Source organism: Crassostrea angulata, chromosome 7, assembly GCF_025612915.1.
Source record: "Crassostrea angulata isolate pt1a10 chromosome 7, ASM2561291v2, whole genome shotgun sequence".
NCBI classification, from domain to species: domain Eukaryota; kingdom Metazoa; phylum Mollusca; class Bivalvia; order Ostreida; family Ostreidae; genus Magallana; species Magallana angulata.
The window spans coordinates 49807126-49822669 of NC_069117.1; the positions used below are offsets into that span (position 1 = coordinate 49807126).

General features: G+C 31.9%; 1 protein-coding gene across 1 annotated transcript; it reads left to right on the forward strand.

Moving 5' to 3' along the window:
- Positions 1 to 10643: 10643 nt before the first annotated feature.
- LOC128156254 (uncharacterized) lies at positions 10644 to 12930 on the forward strand. Its single transcript, XM_052818310.1, has 9 exons — positions 10644 to 10707; positions 10827 to 10871; positions 11100 to 11321; positions 11453 to 11818; positions 11909 to 12016; positions 12132 to 12144; positions 12299 to 12432; positions 12620 to 12674; positions 12755 to 12930. Exons 1-9 carry the CDS (start codon positions 10668 to 10670, stop codon positions 12813 to 12815), a joined length of 1044 nt encoding a protein of 347 aa, XP_052674270.1. The 5' UTR covers positions 10644 to 10667; the 3' UTR covers positions 12816 to 12930.
- Positions 12931 to 15544: the final 2614 nt, after the last annotated feature.

Genomic DNA, 15544 nt, shown 5'->3' on the forward strand with positions numbered 1-15544 from the left:
CATTGCTGAGGCTAATGGGTGTAAACATGTGAAATCACAATTAGACAATCAAAGACCGATCAATTAGCCCATTCCTCTACCCTATTTTGGTCAGAAACTAGAGGATAGGCATGCCCTGTTATCGCAGTGGTAAATTATCTAAGGTTCGAGCTCAGGGTTTAGGTCAAGGTCTATTCTTAGTTCATTTTGAAAAGTTATCAGTTTCCAGCCATACTTGCCAAATCATTGCAATTCTGTGGGGGTAAGATTGGACAATTTAAGTCTCATTCATTTCGTATTGGGGCTGCAACAGAGGCAGCAATGAGGGGCATCCCTGATCAAGTTATCAAACAATGGGAGCGCTGGAAGTCAGAGTCTTATGCTTCATATGTTAGGTTTTAATACTGTAACATATAAGTTTGCTTGTAGCTTATTGTTACTGATCACTTTTTTATTGTTCCTACATTAACAAATACTAAGATTTACAGGATGTAAGAAAGTTATTTGGGTCATGGAATCGTCCATCGTGTACTGGGCTGCACAAAGTGCCTGTATTCGGCAGGGAGGAAACCATCTCATCAAGACAAGAACATCAACATTTTGTGGTTTGGAGTAAGGGGAATGAGATGGAAGACTTTGACCCTCTTTTTGACAATAAGTTGAAGTCTAATCCTCCACCAGATTACCTGATGGTACACTTGTGTTCAAATGATCTTGGCATTTTGTGCGTGGTTGAACTAATTCATTCTATTAAATGCTCTTTATTACGTTGTAAAGTGTTGGTCCCAGGTATGACTATTATTTGGTCAGATATGTTGCCACAATTGTACTGGCACAATGCAAAATCAGCTATTTTACGATTGATGCCACACGTAAAGCTGTAAATTGTGCTGTAAATCAATTTCTTAGACGAAAGGGGGGTCTGGTCATTCGGCACACAACAATCACTTTTACACAGAAGCAGATGATCCGTTAGGACAGAACACATCTTAATGATTTGGGCAATGCAGCATACCTCAATAGCCTTCAGGGGGCCTTGAAACTATGGGGTGTTCATTATCAAACAGCACTGTATTCCCAGATGATAAATATTTGTTTGCTCAATTTTGTTCGTGTTTTCAGTGCACTTTAACATTAATTATGCATATGGTAATGCTTGGTGGGTGAAATAATTTACAGTTTAAGCATACACATTCATCGCGATTTATTGGCGGATGAACTCGTAGGGACAAGTTCATTTGGCGTAATCCGGGGATTACCACGAAGGAGGATTTCACTAATATCTGTCTCAAAACTATGTGGGGTATCAACCTTAGTGCTGGGAAGGATTCAGGGGGCACTACATTGATACATGAAGGACTGGCTTGACCCTTAGTGCCAAGGGAAACCAGGGGGGGGGGGGGGCTACCTCTGTGGGGTGTGTAATCCCCAGGTGGGTTATATACCAGGGGAGGCAGGTAAGAGTTAGGGACCGAGTCAGAACTTGATTTCCTCCTTAGATTGTGGCAGTCACTCTGGTGGGCACCTAAAGGACTGTTCCCACCACAGTTGCCTGTAGGGGCACTATTGCGCCAAAGAGCAGGGGAGGTCACCCCTGTAGGTGGGTAGTGTTCATTGGGTTCCGCCGGTATGGGCTTGCTTTGTATAAATAGATTGTGACAAAACTCGCCACTAAATGTTATTACAGTTTTATTATCGGAAATAAATCCTCATGTTTATTTGCTGGTTGTTCATTATAATATTCGGTGCATCTGGGATTAACAGCTTTAAAACGACGATAAAAAAATTAGTAACGCGCAGTATTCAATTTGTCTGCACGGCCTGGTATGTTAAAAAATTTACGATAACCAAAAAATAAGCATTGGATGCTTAAATAATGCTTATCCACATGATTAGGGAGATCAGGATACAATATATCACTGTGTCTCGATTTCTTTTCATCAACAATCTTTGTTCGATTGACTTTAGGCTGAATGTGTTTATCTATTTATTTATTTATTTATTTATTATTTATTTATGTATTTGATATGATTTTGTTCGTTTATATATCTGAATAAATATTTCTCTTTCTCAGGGCTTATCACATTAACTTGTTTACCCCCAGTTTGCACCCGTGGTCTGTCCAAAAATGACATCCCTGAGCTGATGGAATCCGTCAGAAGCTCTATGATAGAAACATTCAACTATACTTCTGTGGAAAGAAGCACTTTTAATCATGATCAATAGGAATCAGATTCTGTGTACAAATGGCGATTAAAATGTGAACTTAAGGATTAATTTCACATGTATCAAAAGCTATCTTTTGACTCAGGTCTGTAGAGAGAGAGTAAAAATTCTTACGAGATTCCGTTATAACTGCTTTTTATTATTATCATAAACTTTACAATATCAGAGAAAAGAAAACTAGTGGTTTCTGTAAAACTGTAAACATTGTAATCGATTTTTTTAAAATTATAGATTAAAAATATCAATTCATTATATTTTCATTAATGCATGTAAGTCACGGTTTCAAATCACAGGAAACAGAAAAAATTTGAAAGTCCCGTGTCATTGTCGATATATAATTTTTTGATTGATTATGTATCTAATTGTAAATTATATTTTGGTCATATAATATAAAAAGTACATGATAAAAGTCCAAAGTTTAAGTGAGAGAAATAGTGTGAATTATCTACTTCGTTGAATAAGTGTAGCAATTTTTAATCTGTTATTCAGGAAGGTGAATTCAAGGAGTTTTGCAACAACTTGATGATTATGAAAAGATACTTTAATAAACCTATTGTGACAGCTCTCCATCATTGCATAGATTCACTGTTCACAAAAATTATTTCAACAACAAGAGAACTGTTTTAAGTAGACTGATTCAAACTTTACTACAATATTTGAAACACTAATAGTAATAGTTTAATAATTCTTGCATTCACTCTGATCAATTTATCGACTATTCACTAAGCATAATAAGCACTAAAATCGACTTTTCATGTTGACATTATGATGAAATGTTCAACTGCAATTAAATATAAGACAACTGAATCGAGTTATGAATTTTTAAATCACTCTTCAAAGCTGTTTTGTACTGAACAGGAAATGAAATCTATCAAACAAAGATATTTTTCCCAACACGATCATATCTTTGAATAAAAGTATACTAGTAAACATTAGAATTGATTTTGTATAAGTGTTTGAAATTGAATTTCACAACGATATTCTGTTCAAAGTTTAAATGTAAAAGTTGCAATTTGATAATGAAATAAGTGCGAACATCCAAACTAATTATGAAATTAAGGAAATAATATTCAAGAGATTTCAGTATACTGTCACATGTTTAGACAAAATTGAAATCAATTTCATTCATACTTCAACTCTGTTTCTCACTATACCTAATACTAAATAAAAGATATTGTGCTTATACATGTATATGATTCCAAAATAATACTTTTCAAGCTTATAATGAGCACTCGGCCCACCTGATATGTTACATTCAAAAATGATAAAAAGCTACCGTACTGATAAAACATATTTCGGTCATAATATAATCAAAGAGTATTGCAACACAATGCACAAATGAAGAATTAAAACTTGATTATACGTCTATGGTAGTCAACTCAAGGAAAATGCAACAATTACAAAACAATTTTTAAAATTGCTAATTCTTCTAAGATCAAGTATATCATAATATAGACGCATGCTATTTGGGACTCCACACATTTTAAGACACTGACATACATGTAGGTCTTTAATCTTACGGTTGTAACAATATGGTAATAAACTTAAAATTTTAATTTATTATTTTATATATAAACAGGTTTTCAACCACCCCCCCCCCCCCAATGACCTCGTACACAGCGTGTAGCAAATGAGCTTTTCTGATCACTTTTTGTCCAGCGTCCGTCCGTCCATCTGTCTGTTTCTCTGTTTGTTTATCCGTCCGTCTGTAAACTTTTTAAATTCTCCAAAACCACCCGGTCGATTTTAACAAAACTTGGCACAAAGCATCCTTAATTAAGTGAAGGGAATTCAATATTTTTAAAATGAAATATATCCAATTGGCCAGAAAACCTGTAATTTGCATGATAGCATCCTCAAGTAGTGTATACTAAATTTTGTTCAAGCTCTGGTTTCTTGGGGTCGAGTTTTTATAACGGAATATATAGAGAAATATCTGTATAATCATCTCAAAAACCAATCAACAAGAAAATCTATTACTTGTGTGAAAACATTCCCAAATAGTGTAGATTCAAGGATATTTTATTCAAAATTATTGGGGGTTGAATTTTTACATATGAGTGTAAAGAGAAATATCTTTTTTTTCGAAAAACACATTAAGCAAAAAAGATATTACTTGATTCAAGTTGATTAGAAGCATTCTAAGGTGGTGTAATATTTCTAGAAAAACATCTTTGAAAATCAAATAAAATATGAGACCATAATGGGTTTGGTCATCGAATTTTTTTAGCATGAAATAAATTTGATTATTATCAAAAATATTAGTATATAGTATTACTTATATGCAAGCATTATGATATTTATTGATTTTCAGTTGTTTAGACAGCTATGGCCCTAGATAAAGTTGGGGCCACACAAGGGGTTCAAAAGCTGACGTAAGTTTACATTTATATAAACAGGTGATTAAGATCTTTTTGTAGAATATTTAAAAAATCTTTTTTGGTGGTAGGGGACATTTCCATGTTGTGACGTATTGTTTATCGAAAAAACCCAATGAAACCACGTGTAATTATATAAATAGTTCCTTTCCCAATGTTGTCACCTATCAGCATAGCACAGTGGTTTAGAGGGTTTACTACGAATCTCTGAGTAATAATTTTTTCCTCTCCAAATATTTGAAAAGCTATTTTTTGGTTATAAATTGTTAAATTTGAAATTCTAAACCGATGAAAGTATTTAAATTATAATGTTCTTTAATCCACATTTATATCGACCAGGCTTGGGGTAATGCTAAATGTAATGGTAATGCATTGCAATGCATTACATGTTTTCAAAGTAATGCTAATAATGTGTAATGCCTCAAAATAAGCATTACAAGTAATGCTAATGTAATGCATTACTTTCCAAAATCTAGTGTAATGCTGGCATTACATGGCATTACTATGCATATTTATGCATGTTCACTTTAAAAAATGTGATGAATAAATGAATAGTTGAAATTAAATTTGATTAAATTTATTTTTAAAGAAGAAAGAAATAATTATAATTGAGAAAAAAATGTTTTAATTGTACATGTTTTATTAAAAAAGGTTTTTTAAAATTCATTTTTGAATTGTTTATATTACTAAAGATAACAACACAATTTCATAACATTTTTAAGAGTGTTGTTATTAAGAGTTTTTAATCATTTAAACAATTTACTCCAATTAGTTTGCACTTCAATAAGAAATGTGTCAACAACACACTATGCCCCCAGGATAATCTAAGTATCAAAACAATCTATTGTTATAAGAAGTGCTAAACACCCCAATCCCCTTCCCTTCGCTATGTCACAATAAAATAGGAGACAGACATGCACCTTTAAAAGCAAAATGAATGCACTGTCCATCCATGATGAAAATCAATATCACTTCCAATATTATAACCCATTTGAAAATAATCTTACTTATTTTCTCTCTTTTTTTTCTCTGTCTGTCTGTCTGTCTGTCTGTCTGTCTGTCTGTCTCTCTCTCTCTCTCTCTCTCTCTCTCTCTCTCTCTCTCTCTCTCTCTCTCTCTCTCATTACACTGTACATTAGTTTGGACTGATAGAAAATACAAGATTTATGTATTTAATCTATTATTGCACTTAATATATTCTACGATAAAGATCGTCAAACAGTATTATCCAGTCCAAGCTTTGACTGCTCCTACAAAACATTTATTAAGTATAGCCTGGAAGATGGATGCATTTAAAAGATAAACCCTTTGAAACTTCGATCATAAAGTGCAACAGCAATCTTTTGTCTTAAAGTGTCCTCCGTAAAAAGAAAAACGATTAAGATATATTAAGAAATATAACTGGGAAAAATCATCTGTTTATAAATTAATAAAATTAAAGGACAGGTGACACAAAATCATTTTCTTCTAAAAACATTTTCTTTGATAAATATAAATCAGTTTATAACAATTTTTCCATTTGACTAGCATCAGATAAGAACACACAGCTCAATTAAGTGTGCTGAAAATCCCAGCTGCAGCAGATCTCCGAATTTTGCCGATATTTATTGAGATAAGAAACCCCTGTGCGTTATTCGTCAAAGATGACATAGTCAGCTATCGGCTACATAGTAAACAGAACAATGGACGAGAATTTATTTACACGTACAGGACAGTGTATCTGTGCTGCAAATGATGATTTTGAAATAAAGCACTATCTGATTAAAGGGAATTTATTAAAAGCATATTTTATTGAAAAGTTTAGTGTATGAACCCTCTCCTGAAAACAAAGTAGTAAAATTTTAGAATGTACAAGATTAAATGTTGTATATTGGTTAATGGAGTTTTTGAGAAATTTTGTGTACATAAGATAGTGGTAATAGGAATTGAAAAAAAAGTAATTAAATTAGAATGAATCTGAAGATTCTGTGATTGATACTAATTTATTGCAGATTATCATCCTGTCAGCCAGACAGGCAACCACTTGTTCAGATTGTCAGTGTTCAGTAAAGTTTGAAATATGTTGTTTGAATATGCATATTAATCCAATCTTGCAGATCCAAAACATTGATTTGAATAAGTTGATATTTCTTTAAATAACTCAACCGGGGACACGATGAGTTAGATTTTTATTATATCACATATAAATCCTTTTTTGTGTACTATTTGTAACAATTGGTGTTGCTGTAAAAATAATAATTCATTGTCCATCTGAATCTAATGTCAGTATATAAGAAGTAATCAGTGTGCATAACAGCTCGTTTTGGGGTTGTTTTTTTTTTAAGGTTTGATCAATAGAGAATAAATTATACACAACTCAGAAGTACTACCAAAACACGATCTTCATAAACTATTAAAAGAAAGATCAAATTACATTTGGATAAAATTCAAGGAGTCTGAGATTAATACGTTTTTAAAACCTAAATACTATGTTAAAAAACTACTGTTTCATTCTTTACTGATTATGAAAATTGGTATATATATTGTTCTTTTAATTCAATTTCAATAAACAAACATGATCAAATACCATACTTAAAATGAAATTTAAAGATGTTTCGGTTATTAGTATTGAGATTAAGGTAGACCCATGATTTTGTGGAACTAAAGAAATTTACAAACATATTTGCTTACAGGTACCAGGATTTCTGGTAATACTTCTTAGATCAAAAAATCCTTTATTAAGTCCAATTAACTTAATTAGGGTTTATTTAGGGTTTAAGATCCAGTGAAATTCCTGGTTACGAAAAGTCTCTATACATTATCACTTACTATGTGTTGACAAAACAAAATCCTTTCTTCAGAAACAATGATTCAATGGTTTTGATGATTTTTATCTTTTACAAATCCAACATCTGACATATTTTTTCCAGCATGAAGTATATAGATCAATGAAAAGTTAACAGTACAGGTCACAATTTTTTCATAATTTTTGCATAATTGCTGAGGAAACAGAAACGGGCTTTCTAAGCTTAGAATAACTCTGTTTATGTACAGGGTTCTCAAGTTTTTAATAGCAATGAGCAAAAGTTAATGACTGCAGATTTTTAGATAAGAGTAATTTGGAAATCCATATGGTTGAAAGATACAGCGAATGGGCAGTGTGTCGGCTATTACGTTGCACCGAAGGTTTCCGATCTCAGAGGCTTCAGATATGCATATTGAGGTCACGCGTCTTATCAGCTCAGTAATTCAGCAATAGCTCTGAAACAGATGGGAGTAGTAAGGAAAATTTTGCAGAAATTGTATCCCACTCACAATTCAACTTGTTGGTCAATGTTTTTGTGATTGTGTCACGTGTCCTTTAAGTGTCCAACATTATAAAGATTTGTGTAATCTGGGGATATATCTATCTTTAGCTTTTAAAAACCGCAACATTATTTCATAAATTGTTTTTTGCTATGCATGTTATCCTGTGTCTCTATTTCATGTCTGATATTGTATCATGCCAAATGTCTATAAATATCATTTTACTTATGTAATATGTCGTTCATATTGCCACAATATGATTATATATTGAGCAAATAAAGAATGACTCTTGTTTATTCATTGAATTTGAACCTGATACTGAGCATGAAGCTGTAGATATGTTAAAGAGTGTTGTATATTTGAAACATTTGCAAAAACTCTTTATTAGCTTTACTTTAAAAAAAAAGTAATGGTAATGGTAATGCCTTACTTTACTCATGTAATGGTAATGTAATGCATTACTTCAAGAAAATCAAGTAATGGTAATGGTAATTTAATGCCCAAATTCATGAAGTAATGGTAATGTAATGCATTACTTTACAATGTAATTCGCCCAAAGCCTGATATCGACAGATGTCCCATACCACATTAATACAGGATCTGTTTTACTTATTCCTTGTCCCAATATAATGGAAATTACTTCTTAAAGATAATTTTATTATGTCCAGTGTTGCTCATGTGTGCAATGTGGCCCATGGGCCTCTTTTTTACATTTTCAAAATGACATACTTAGCAGTGTATTTTTATATGTCCACTCTGATGAATTGAATAATTTGAATTTTTTAGAATTAAATAAAAAGACATGTTCAACATGTCGTAAACGATATGTACTCTCATATATATGTATATATTTACATTCCACATATTTTTTGCATGTAAAGTGTGTGAAAAGACACTGCAGTTATAAGACCGTAACAAAAACAGGGTACTCAAAGGTTAGGATAACTAGTTTTATTATGACGTCACAAACGTTGAACGCTGTAAAATGCAACGTCACAAGCGATAATCAAAGTTCACGCTTGTGGCTGTTACAGTGGTTCTTCCATTAATTTGAACTTACTCTTAGGATAAAACAGAAGTTTTGACGTATAAATCACATTTGTAGACAAGGCAAGAAGTTAAAAAAATGTTAATATAAGCATTGAATCATTAGTTTTTGAAAGATATAGTCTCATAAATGCAGCGGTGTGTGCATACAAATTTTCATAACGCGTTAGAGCGCGTTACTCTATTTGTATGCACACACCGCTGCAGTTATGAGACTATATCTTTCAAAAAATAATAATTCAATGCTTAAATATATGTAAGGCATATATAAATTTAAACAATACTGATTGAAATCAGTTAACCGTGGCGAAATCTTAAAACAAGAAAATTGGTGTTTTACAGCACGTGCTTCATGTTAATGACAACATTTGCGATTGGCATTAGTATTTAGTAACAGTCTGAAATGAAAAACACTGAAAATGTGCAGAATTACCTTTGAGTAAAAAACTAGAGCCGTTGGAATATTGGTGTTTGAATTGTGCTTACACCAGGCTGTACTTACTTTAAATCTACTATTCTTTTCGTCCTTGATATTGTTTAAAATATTTGTCAATCTGTATGATAAGTTGTTCTAACATTATCTTTAATGCAATATATGGGTATATTGTTATTGTCACAACCAACAATAATCCCAATCCGAAAACTCTGGAGAAACTCAACCGGACAGGAAGTGTTTGTATATCCAACGAAGTCTCAAATATCGGGTCGCAACCAAAGATTGCTACATCGTTCTAAACATCTTGAGAGTAAGACGGAAATAAGTCACCCAAACGGCACGAGTTGTTCTAACATTATCTTTAATGCAATATATGGGTATATTGTTATTGTCACAACCAACAATAATCCCAATCCGAAAACTCTGGAGAAACTCAACCGGACAGGAAGTGTTTGTATATCCAACGAAGTCTCAAATATCGGGTCGCAACCAAAGATTGCTACATCGTTCTAAACATCTTGAGAGTAAGACGGAAATAAGTCACCCAAACGGCACGAAAAACGTTTGTGTTATAAAAAAATATTATCAATACATCATATTGGTTCCACTTTCTCCTAAAATGTGCTCTATATAACAATCTCAGATGTGAACTTTATAAAAGTGTTAATTTTTCGAATAATTCATATTTATCTCAAGACAATTTATTTCAAGCTCTCATTTGCAATTTTCCAAGACAAAATGCTAATTTTATACATTCTGCATTTAAATTAAGACAAAGTAAATTCTCGCGCATGTATTAAAATTATTACTTAGTGTTTACAGTAACTTATAGGTCCAATGGGCCGGGTGTTTGATATATGTAATTTTATACTACTTAGTTGTAAAAGATGTAACACATGTCACTATAATAAATAAATGATGATAATGATGATTGTTGAACACTCGAAGTTTGGTTCAGTGTATTAAACAACTCAATATATTCTTTTTTTTGTGCGTGCGATAAACGTTATTCTTTTAAAAACTATACTAGTACTTTATATGTGTAATTGGTCGTACTCGTTTTCCTTTACAAATTTTCTTCCAATTCAAGTTGTACAGCATGTAGGAAAAGAAAAAAATCTGGAAAATGTATTTCTCCATATTTAATGTTACGATGGAAATTTAACGAAAACTGAACGTCCTTATTGTGCTTATCTCTGAAATATTTCAATTAAACTTTGTCCAGATTGAAAAGTGGATACAAAGTATACACTTTGACACAAAGCTTGACCTTAGTATATCAATTGTCGATGCTTTAATGAAATTTCAATTCAGCCATGAACACCTTTGTTAGACTGTCTATTTTCATCAGTTTAGGTATGTATTTGAAAACACAATGGTATCATAACTTACCGAAAATATTTTAGACATGTAATAAAGTTTAAACAATTTAACAGCATGTATATGGATATAATTGCTTTTTATGTCTTCTTCAGTGTCGTTGGTAAAGAATGTATCAACAGAATGCAACAATACCACTGGTAATTTAAAAGTTATATTATGTAAAAAGGATTCGTAAAACATTTCTTGGATATCAGAATATTTTTATGTAACCATGTAATTTGTTATTCGTTTTGAAACAACTGTGTAAGGAACCATTAAAAGCATAAAACGCATACAGTGAAATGTTTTTAAGTAGGTACAATTTAAAAAAATATAAGAATACATTGAACTTCTTAACATGTCAAAATATATGGTTGTTTTTAAAGGTATGATAGAACAAAAGACGGTCGGTAATATTCTATCATTGTCGTGTCCGCCACAGAATAACCATATAAGATGGGAACATCACAGCAGCAATGTTCTCTTGAGGACCTTTCATACTCCAAATTTCACAATATTAAACATTTCCTATTTAGATATTGGAACTTATCAGTGTTTAAATACACAAGATTCTTGCATTAGGAAAAAAGTAATTCTAAACGTTCAAGGTAATTTATGGATTTTATTTGTTTAATTCTGAGTTTATAAAGATAGTTTTCAACGGTTAAAAAATTTAGAAATGATTTGTTGATAAAAATGACATTTTCATTTTCAAGACATATCAAAAAAATTGTTACAGGACCTCCCGCTTTTTTAAGAGCAGAGAAGTACATCGGCATTGGCGAAACAAAGATGATTTTAATTGCATCTGAATTAATAAGTTTTCCGCGGCCAGACGAGAACGTTACAATCAAAGCATGTGGAGCAGAAAACCAAAAGGAAATAAATGCTACAGAATACCAGTCAGTATTGGTGAAAGCAAGTCGATATAATTCAGATTTTGAAATCACTGGATATCGTATCAATATTACGATCGATCCTTCAACTTTAACTGGAGAAACTCTTACCTGTATAGAAGTATATATATCAAACAACATTGGAGAAACGATGTTTAGGTTGTACTTAACCACCGAATACAGTGATTTTGACAACAGAGGATCATTTTGTGAGTATATAAGAGTTGATTTAGTTTTGGCTATTTTGTAGAAATATAATTAATATTAATATATATAGATATACATATTTTTTTTTACAGTTAAATTTCTTCGGGAGAATACCTTTTTGGTGTCTCTAAGTGGACTAGGAATGCTACTACTGATAATTCTAATTGTACTCATTACTTTGTGCAGGCGTCTTAAACGGGGTAAACCTAATAACGATATATCCGTTTTTATGTCAAACAGTTCAACAATTATTCGTTTGGCAAACTATTTTTTTATATTACATTATTGTGTAGTTCTTTTTTGTTATAATTTCAGTGGAAACAATGAAGTAAGTTTTTAGATATTTTTTCTTGAACGTTTAATTTCATTAAGGTACATTTAATAAAAAGGATTTTATTTCAATATAGTATGACACACTGTAATATACAGTTTCTTTTAAACCTGGGATATCAATGCCAGATCTTTTGTACTGATTATTGCAGAGTGTCCGAGTCGTATGATCCTATGAGAACTCAATCAGTCCGCACAACAAATCATAATAACAGTAACACTTTGTGGAGCGACACAGTGCCAGGTCAAACAAGATTTGACCCTGATCAAACCTTGCAGTTAAGAGGTAAATGTATTAGACAAGTTATTTAAACATTTCATAAAAGTACATAAAATGTACTCTTAATTGTTTTTGTCTTGAAAATATTTTAAGTACAATAGATTTAAAACAAGGTTCAAAACATGAATCAAACGATTAATTTGGGAAAGATTTTTTTGTTAATGCGTTTTGTTTTATTTTTTTGTTTGCAAAGTGGAATTATATGAACAGAATGCTGGAAAATCGTTTGCTAGAACACAGAACCCAGGGTATGTTATAATTTAATGAATATGAGGGTGTTGTTCTATAAAGTTATTATTTGCCTACAAAATTTAATTCTAATTTTCAGAGTGTATAGTTTTCAACAAATCGAAAGACTTAGTGACGAAGAATATGATGATTTTCTATAAATGGGATATGTTCTATGTGTTCGTTTGCTTTTACTGTGCTCCTGTTAAATACATTTTTATTGTTGTGAATATACAGGCGATTATTGAAATATAAATAAAGCAACAAATAAACGACTTTTCTAGCTTTCATTTCTACATCCCGAGGCAACGTTTCTTAATTGAATATTTAAATCATGTAATAGAAAGATACTCGTTTTTTTTTGTTTTGTACCATTTCAAAATACATTTTATAAAAATAAAAATGATAAGAATGTCCTTTTAAAAAAACAACAAACTTGATCATAAATAAATAAATTTGCACAAACAATGCATTTATGTGTGTAAAATTTGATAAAATGTGTTAGTGCTTTTTGGTCCGCCAGATATGTATTTTATTCGATGTAGAAAAGAGACTCTTAATTTTATAAGTCCGAAACCCAGAGAACGAAGGACTGTTATTGTAAATGGTTGACATTATTGTCGCATGGTTTCACTTTACTGACAATTGATTTCAACCTAAGTGCCCTTGGTTTAGCGATCTAACACAGATGCGTGCCCGATTCCTTTTAAATAGGAAGCCTAAATTGAATATTCATATGACCGATCTATGATTGCTAGGAACTGCACATTTATCTACTAATAATTAAATCTACCAAGTATTATTCCCTCTATTTCTTACGAAAACTTATAGCTCATTCATAGCTCAATAGAAACAGCCAGACTGAAATCTACACGCCCCGTTTATCGATTGGTCGAAATCTACAGCGGCTGAAACTGAGAAGATATTGACATATCTGAAATTGACACGCCCTGTTTATCGATTGGTCCAAACCTTCATCGACCTACAAAATATCACGGACTGCACGAAGTAATCATGATGATGTCAGACTCAAAGTCTCAAAGGAGACGATTCGGCTGTTTCTTCTAGCTAACGTACTTAATGTACATTAACAGTAATGTTGTGATTTTTACTTATTTTTCATAATCAATTTATTAATTAGTTAAAAGAGAGATGTTAATATAAACAATAAAATGCTTTCTTTGATGATTCATGCAGGTTATGTATTTTTTCTGCAATGTCGCTACCCTCATATCCCGAATGCATCCCCAAAGAAAGCATTTTATTGTATAATTATTTACAGCTCCTATCAGTCCTACTCTGACAAATCTGATTATTAAAAAAAAGAAACGACGAGGCAACACAATGTTTGTAAAACGGCTTTGATGCGCAGAACCATCCTCGTCAAGCCATATAACAACTAATACTTGGTTTTAAATTGATATTTAATTTTAAACTCACATGAGCTTAAAACAGAGCTTTTCTGATGAAATGTATCTAGGCCCCTCTGTCCATCATTAAGAAAACTTAAATTTTCATTTTTGACTTTTCTCAAGATAACTTTCTCAAGAATTTACACAAAAGAGTGGTTAAAGCTCTATTTAGTTTATACAAGATAGTTAGATTTCAATAGAGGTGATTTGAAATAGTAAAAATGTCGTTGCAAGTGTTAAAATGTTTTACTGCACAAACTTGTGGCAAGATATATAAACATGTTTTACACAAGCTTTCTTTCAAATGTTAAGAGTAAGGAACGTAAATGACCCCCTTGAATCAGATTGGGGTCATAGTTCAATCAAACATTTCTGTAGAAATACATAACAAAATTAAAAGACCTCTATAACAGCTGGTTTGGCCGATTTTTTAAGCTATTACAGTATAAAGTAATTTTCCACAAAAACCATTTATCGTAAAAAGTTATAGACTTACACATATTTAAATTTCACCTGCAGAATCGGTTTCCTTTCAAATATATAAATATTTGAAGTAAATAGAAATAATCTCATTGCACAAAACTACTTGAAACAAACATTTTCAAAAAATCAGACCCTCTCGATATAAAATACAAAAAGGTTGCATACTTCGACTTCAAGTAGAGAGGCACTGCGGATGAATGAAAAAATGACAATAACAAACTGTCAACCATCTCAAAAATCCATAAAACGAAATACAGGAGTGGGCATCCTCTGCTGACCGGTCGCACCAGCCGTGTGCTCCTTTGAAAAGTACAATTTCCAGTAAAAACGGTGACCTCATATCGTAGCCCGATAATTTTCCTTTATTGAATATTTGCAAGCCGTGCCAATTATTGAATCGTGCAAGCTATTACAGAAAATGCCTACTTTATAATAAAGACATATGACAATCCTCCGTTACGGTGAATTGTCTCTATTCAGTTTGGCAAATACGGTCAATGTAAATTTGAATGAGTGGTGTGAAATACTGACCTCCCCGTTAATATTACCAAAAATACATTTATATTTATGTTTCCTTTTGCATGTACTTAACAATTAATATGTATGTAGTCTCAAAGAATTCCTTTTTATCCCAGATTAAACAACCACATGGAAGATATGCATCATTATTTATGGTAGTGGTAAACTGTTTACATTCAATTGCTTTAAGCTCCTCCGCTGACATATGTTTAGGGATACCATCTTCTATCTTTTTCCAATGCCCTAGAAGGTCCGGTGAAGTGTGTTCTATCTGGCATTATATAATGAACATGTTTAAACCTTGTTTAAGACAAAAAAAAACCCACATAATTTTATAATTGATAACTCGTTTGATTAGTTATGTTTTGTATGTTGCAACGTATCAGTATTGTGGATTTATCTTAAATTCATTGTTTATTGTGTGTTTGTGTTTTGTTGTTGTAGTTTTTACAAATAAAGTATTAAATTTATTAGAC

What these genes read in the sequence shown, in the direction of transcription:
- LOC128156254 (XM_052818310.1), top strand. Translation starts at nt 10,668, where the DNA reads ATGAACACCTTTGTTAGACTGTCTATTTTCATCAGTTTAG. An exon ending in AGTAATTCTAAACGTTCAAG is followed by an intron (nt 11,322 to 11,452) that starts GTAATTTATGGA and finishes AAATTGTTACAG; the next exon opens with GACCTCCCGCTTTTTTAAGA. An exon ending in GCTAGAACACAGAACCCAGG is followed by an intron (nt 12,675 to 12,754) that starts GTATGTTATAAT and finishes TCTAATTTTCAG; the next exon opens with AGTGTATAGTTTTCAACAAA.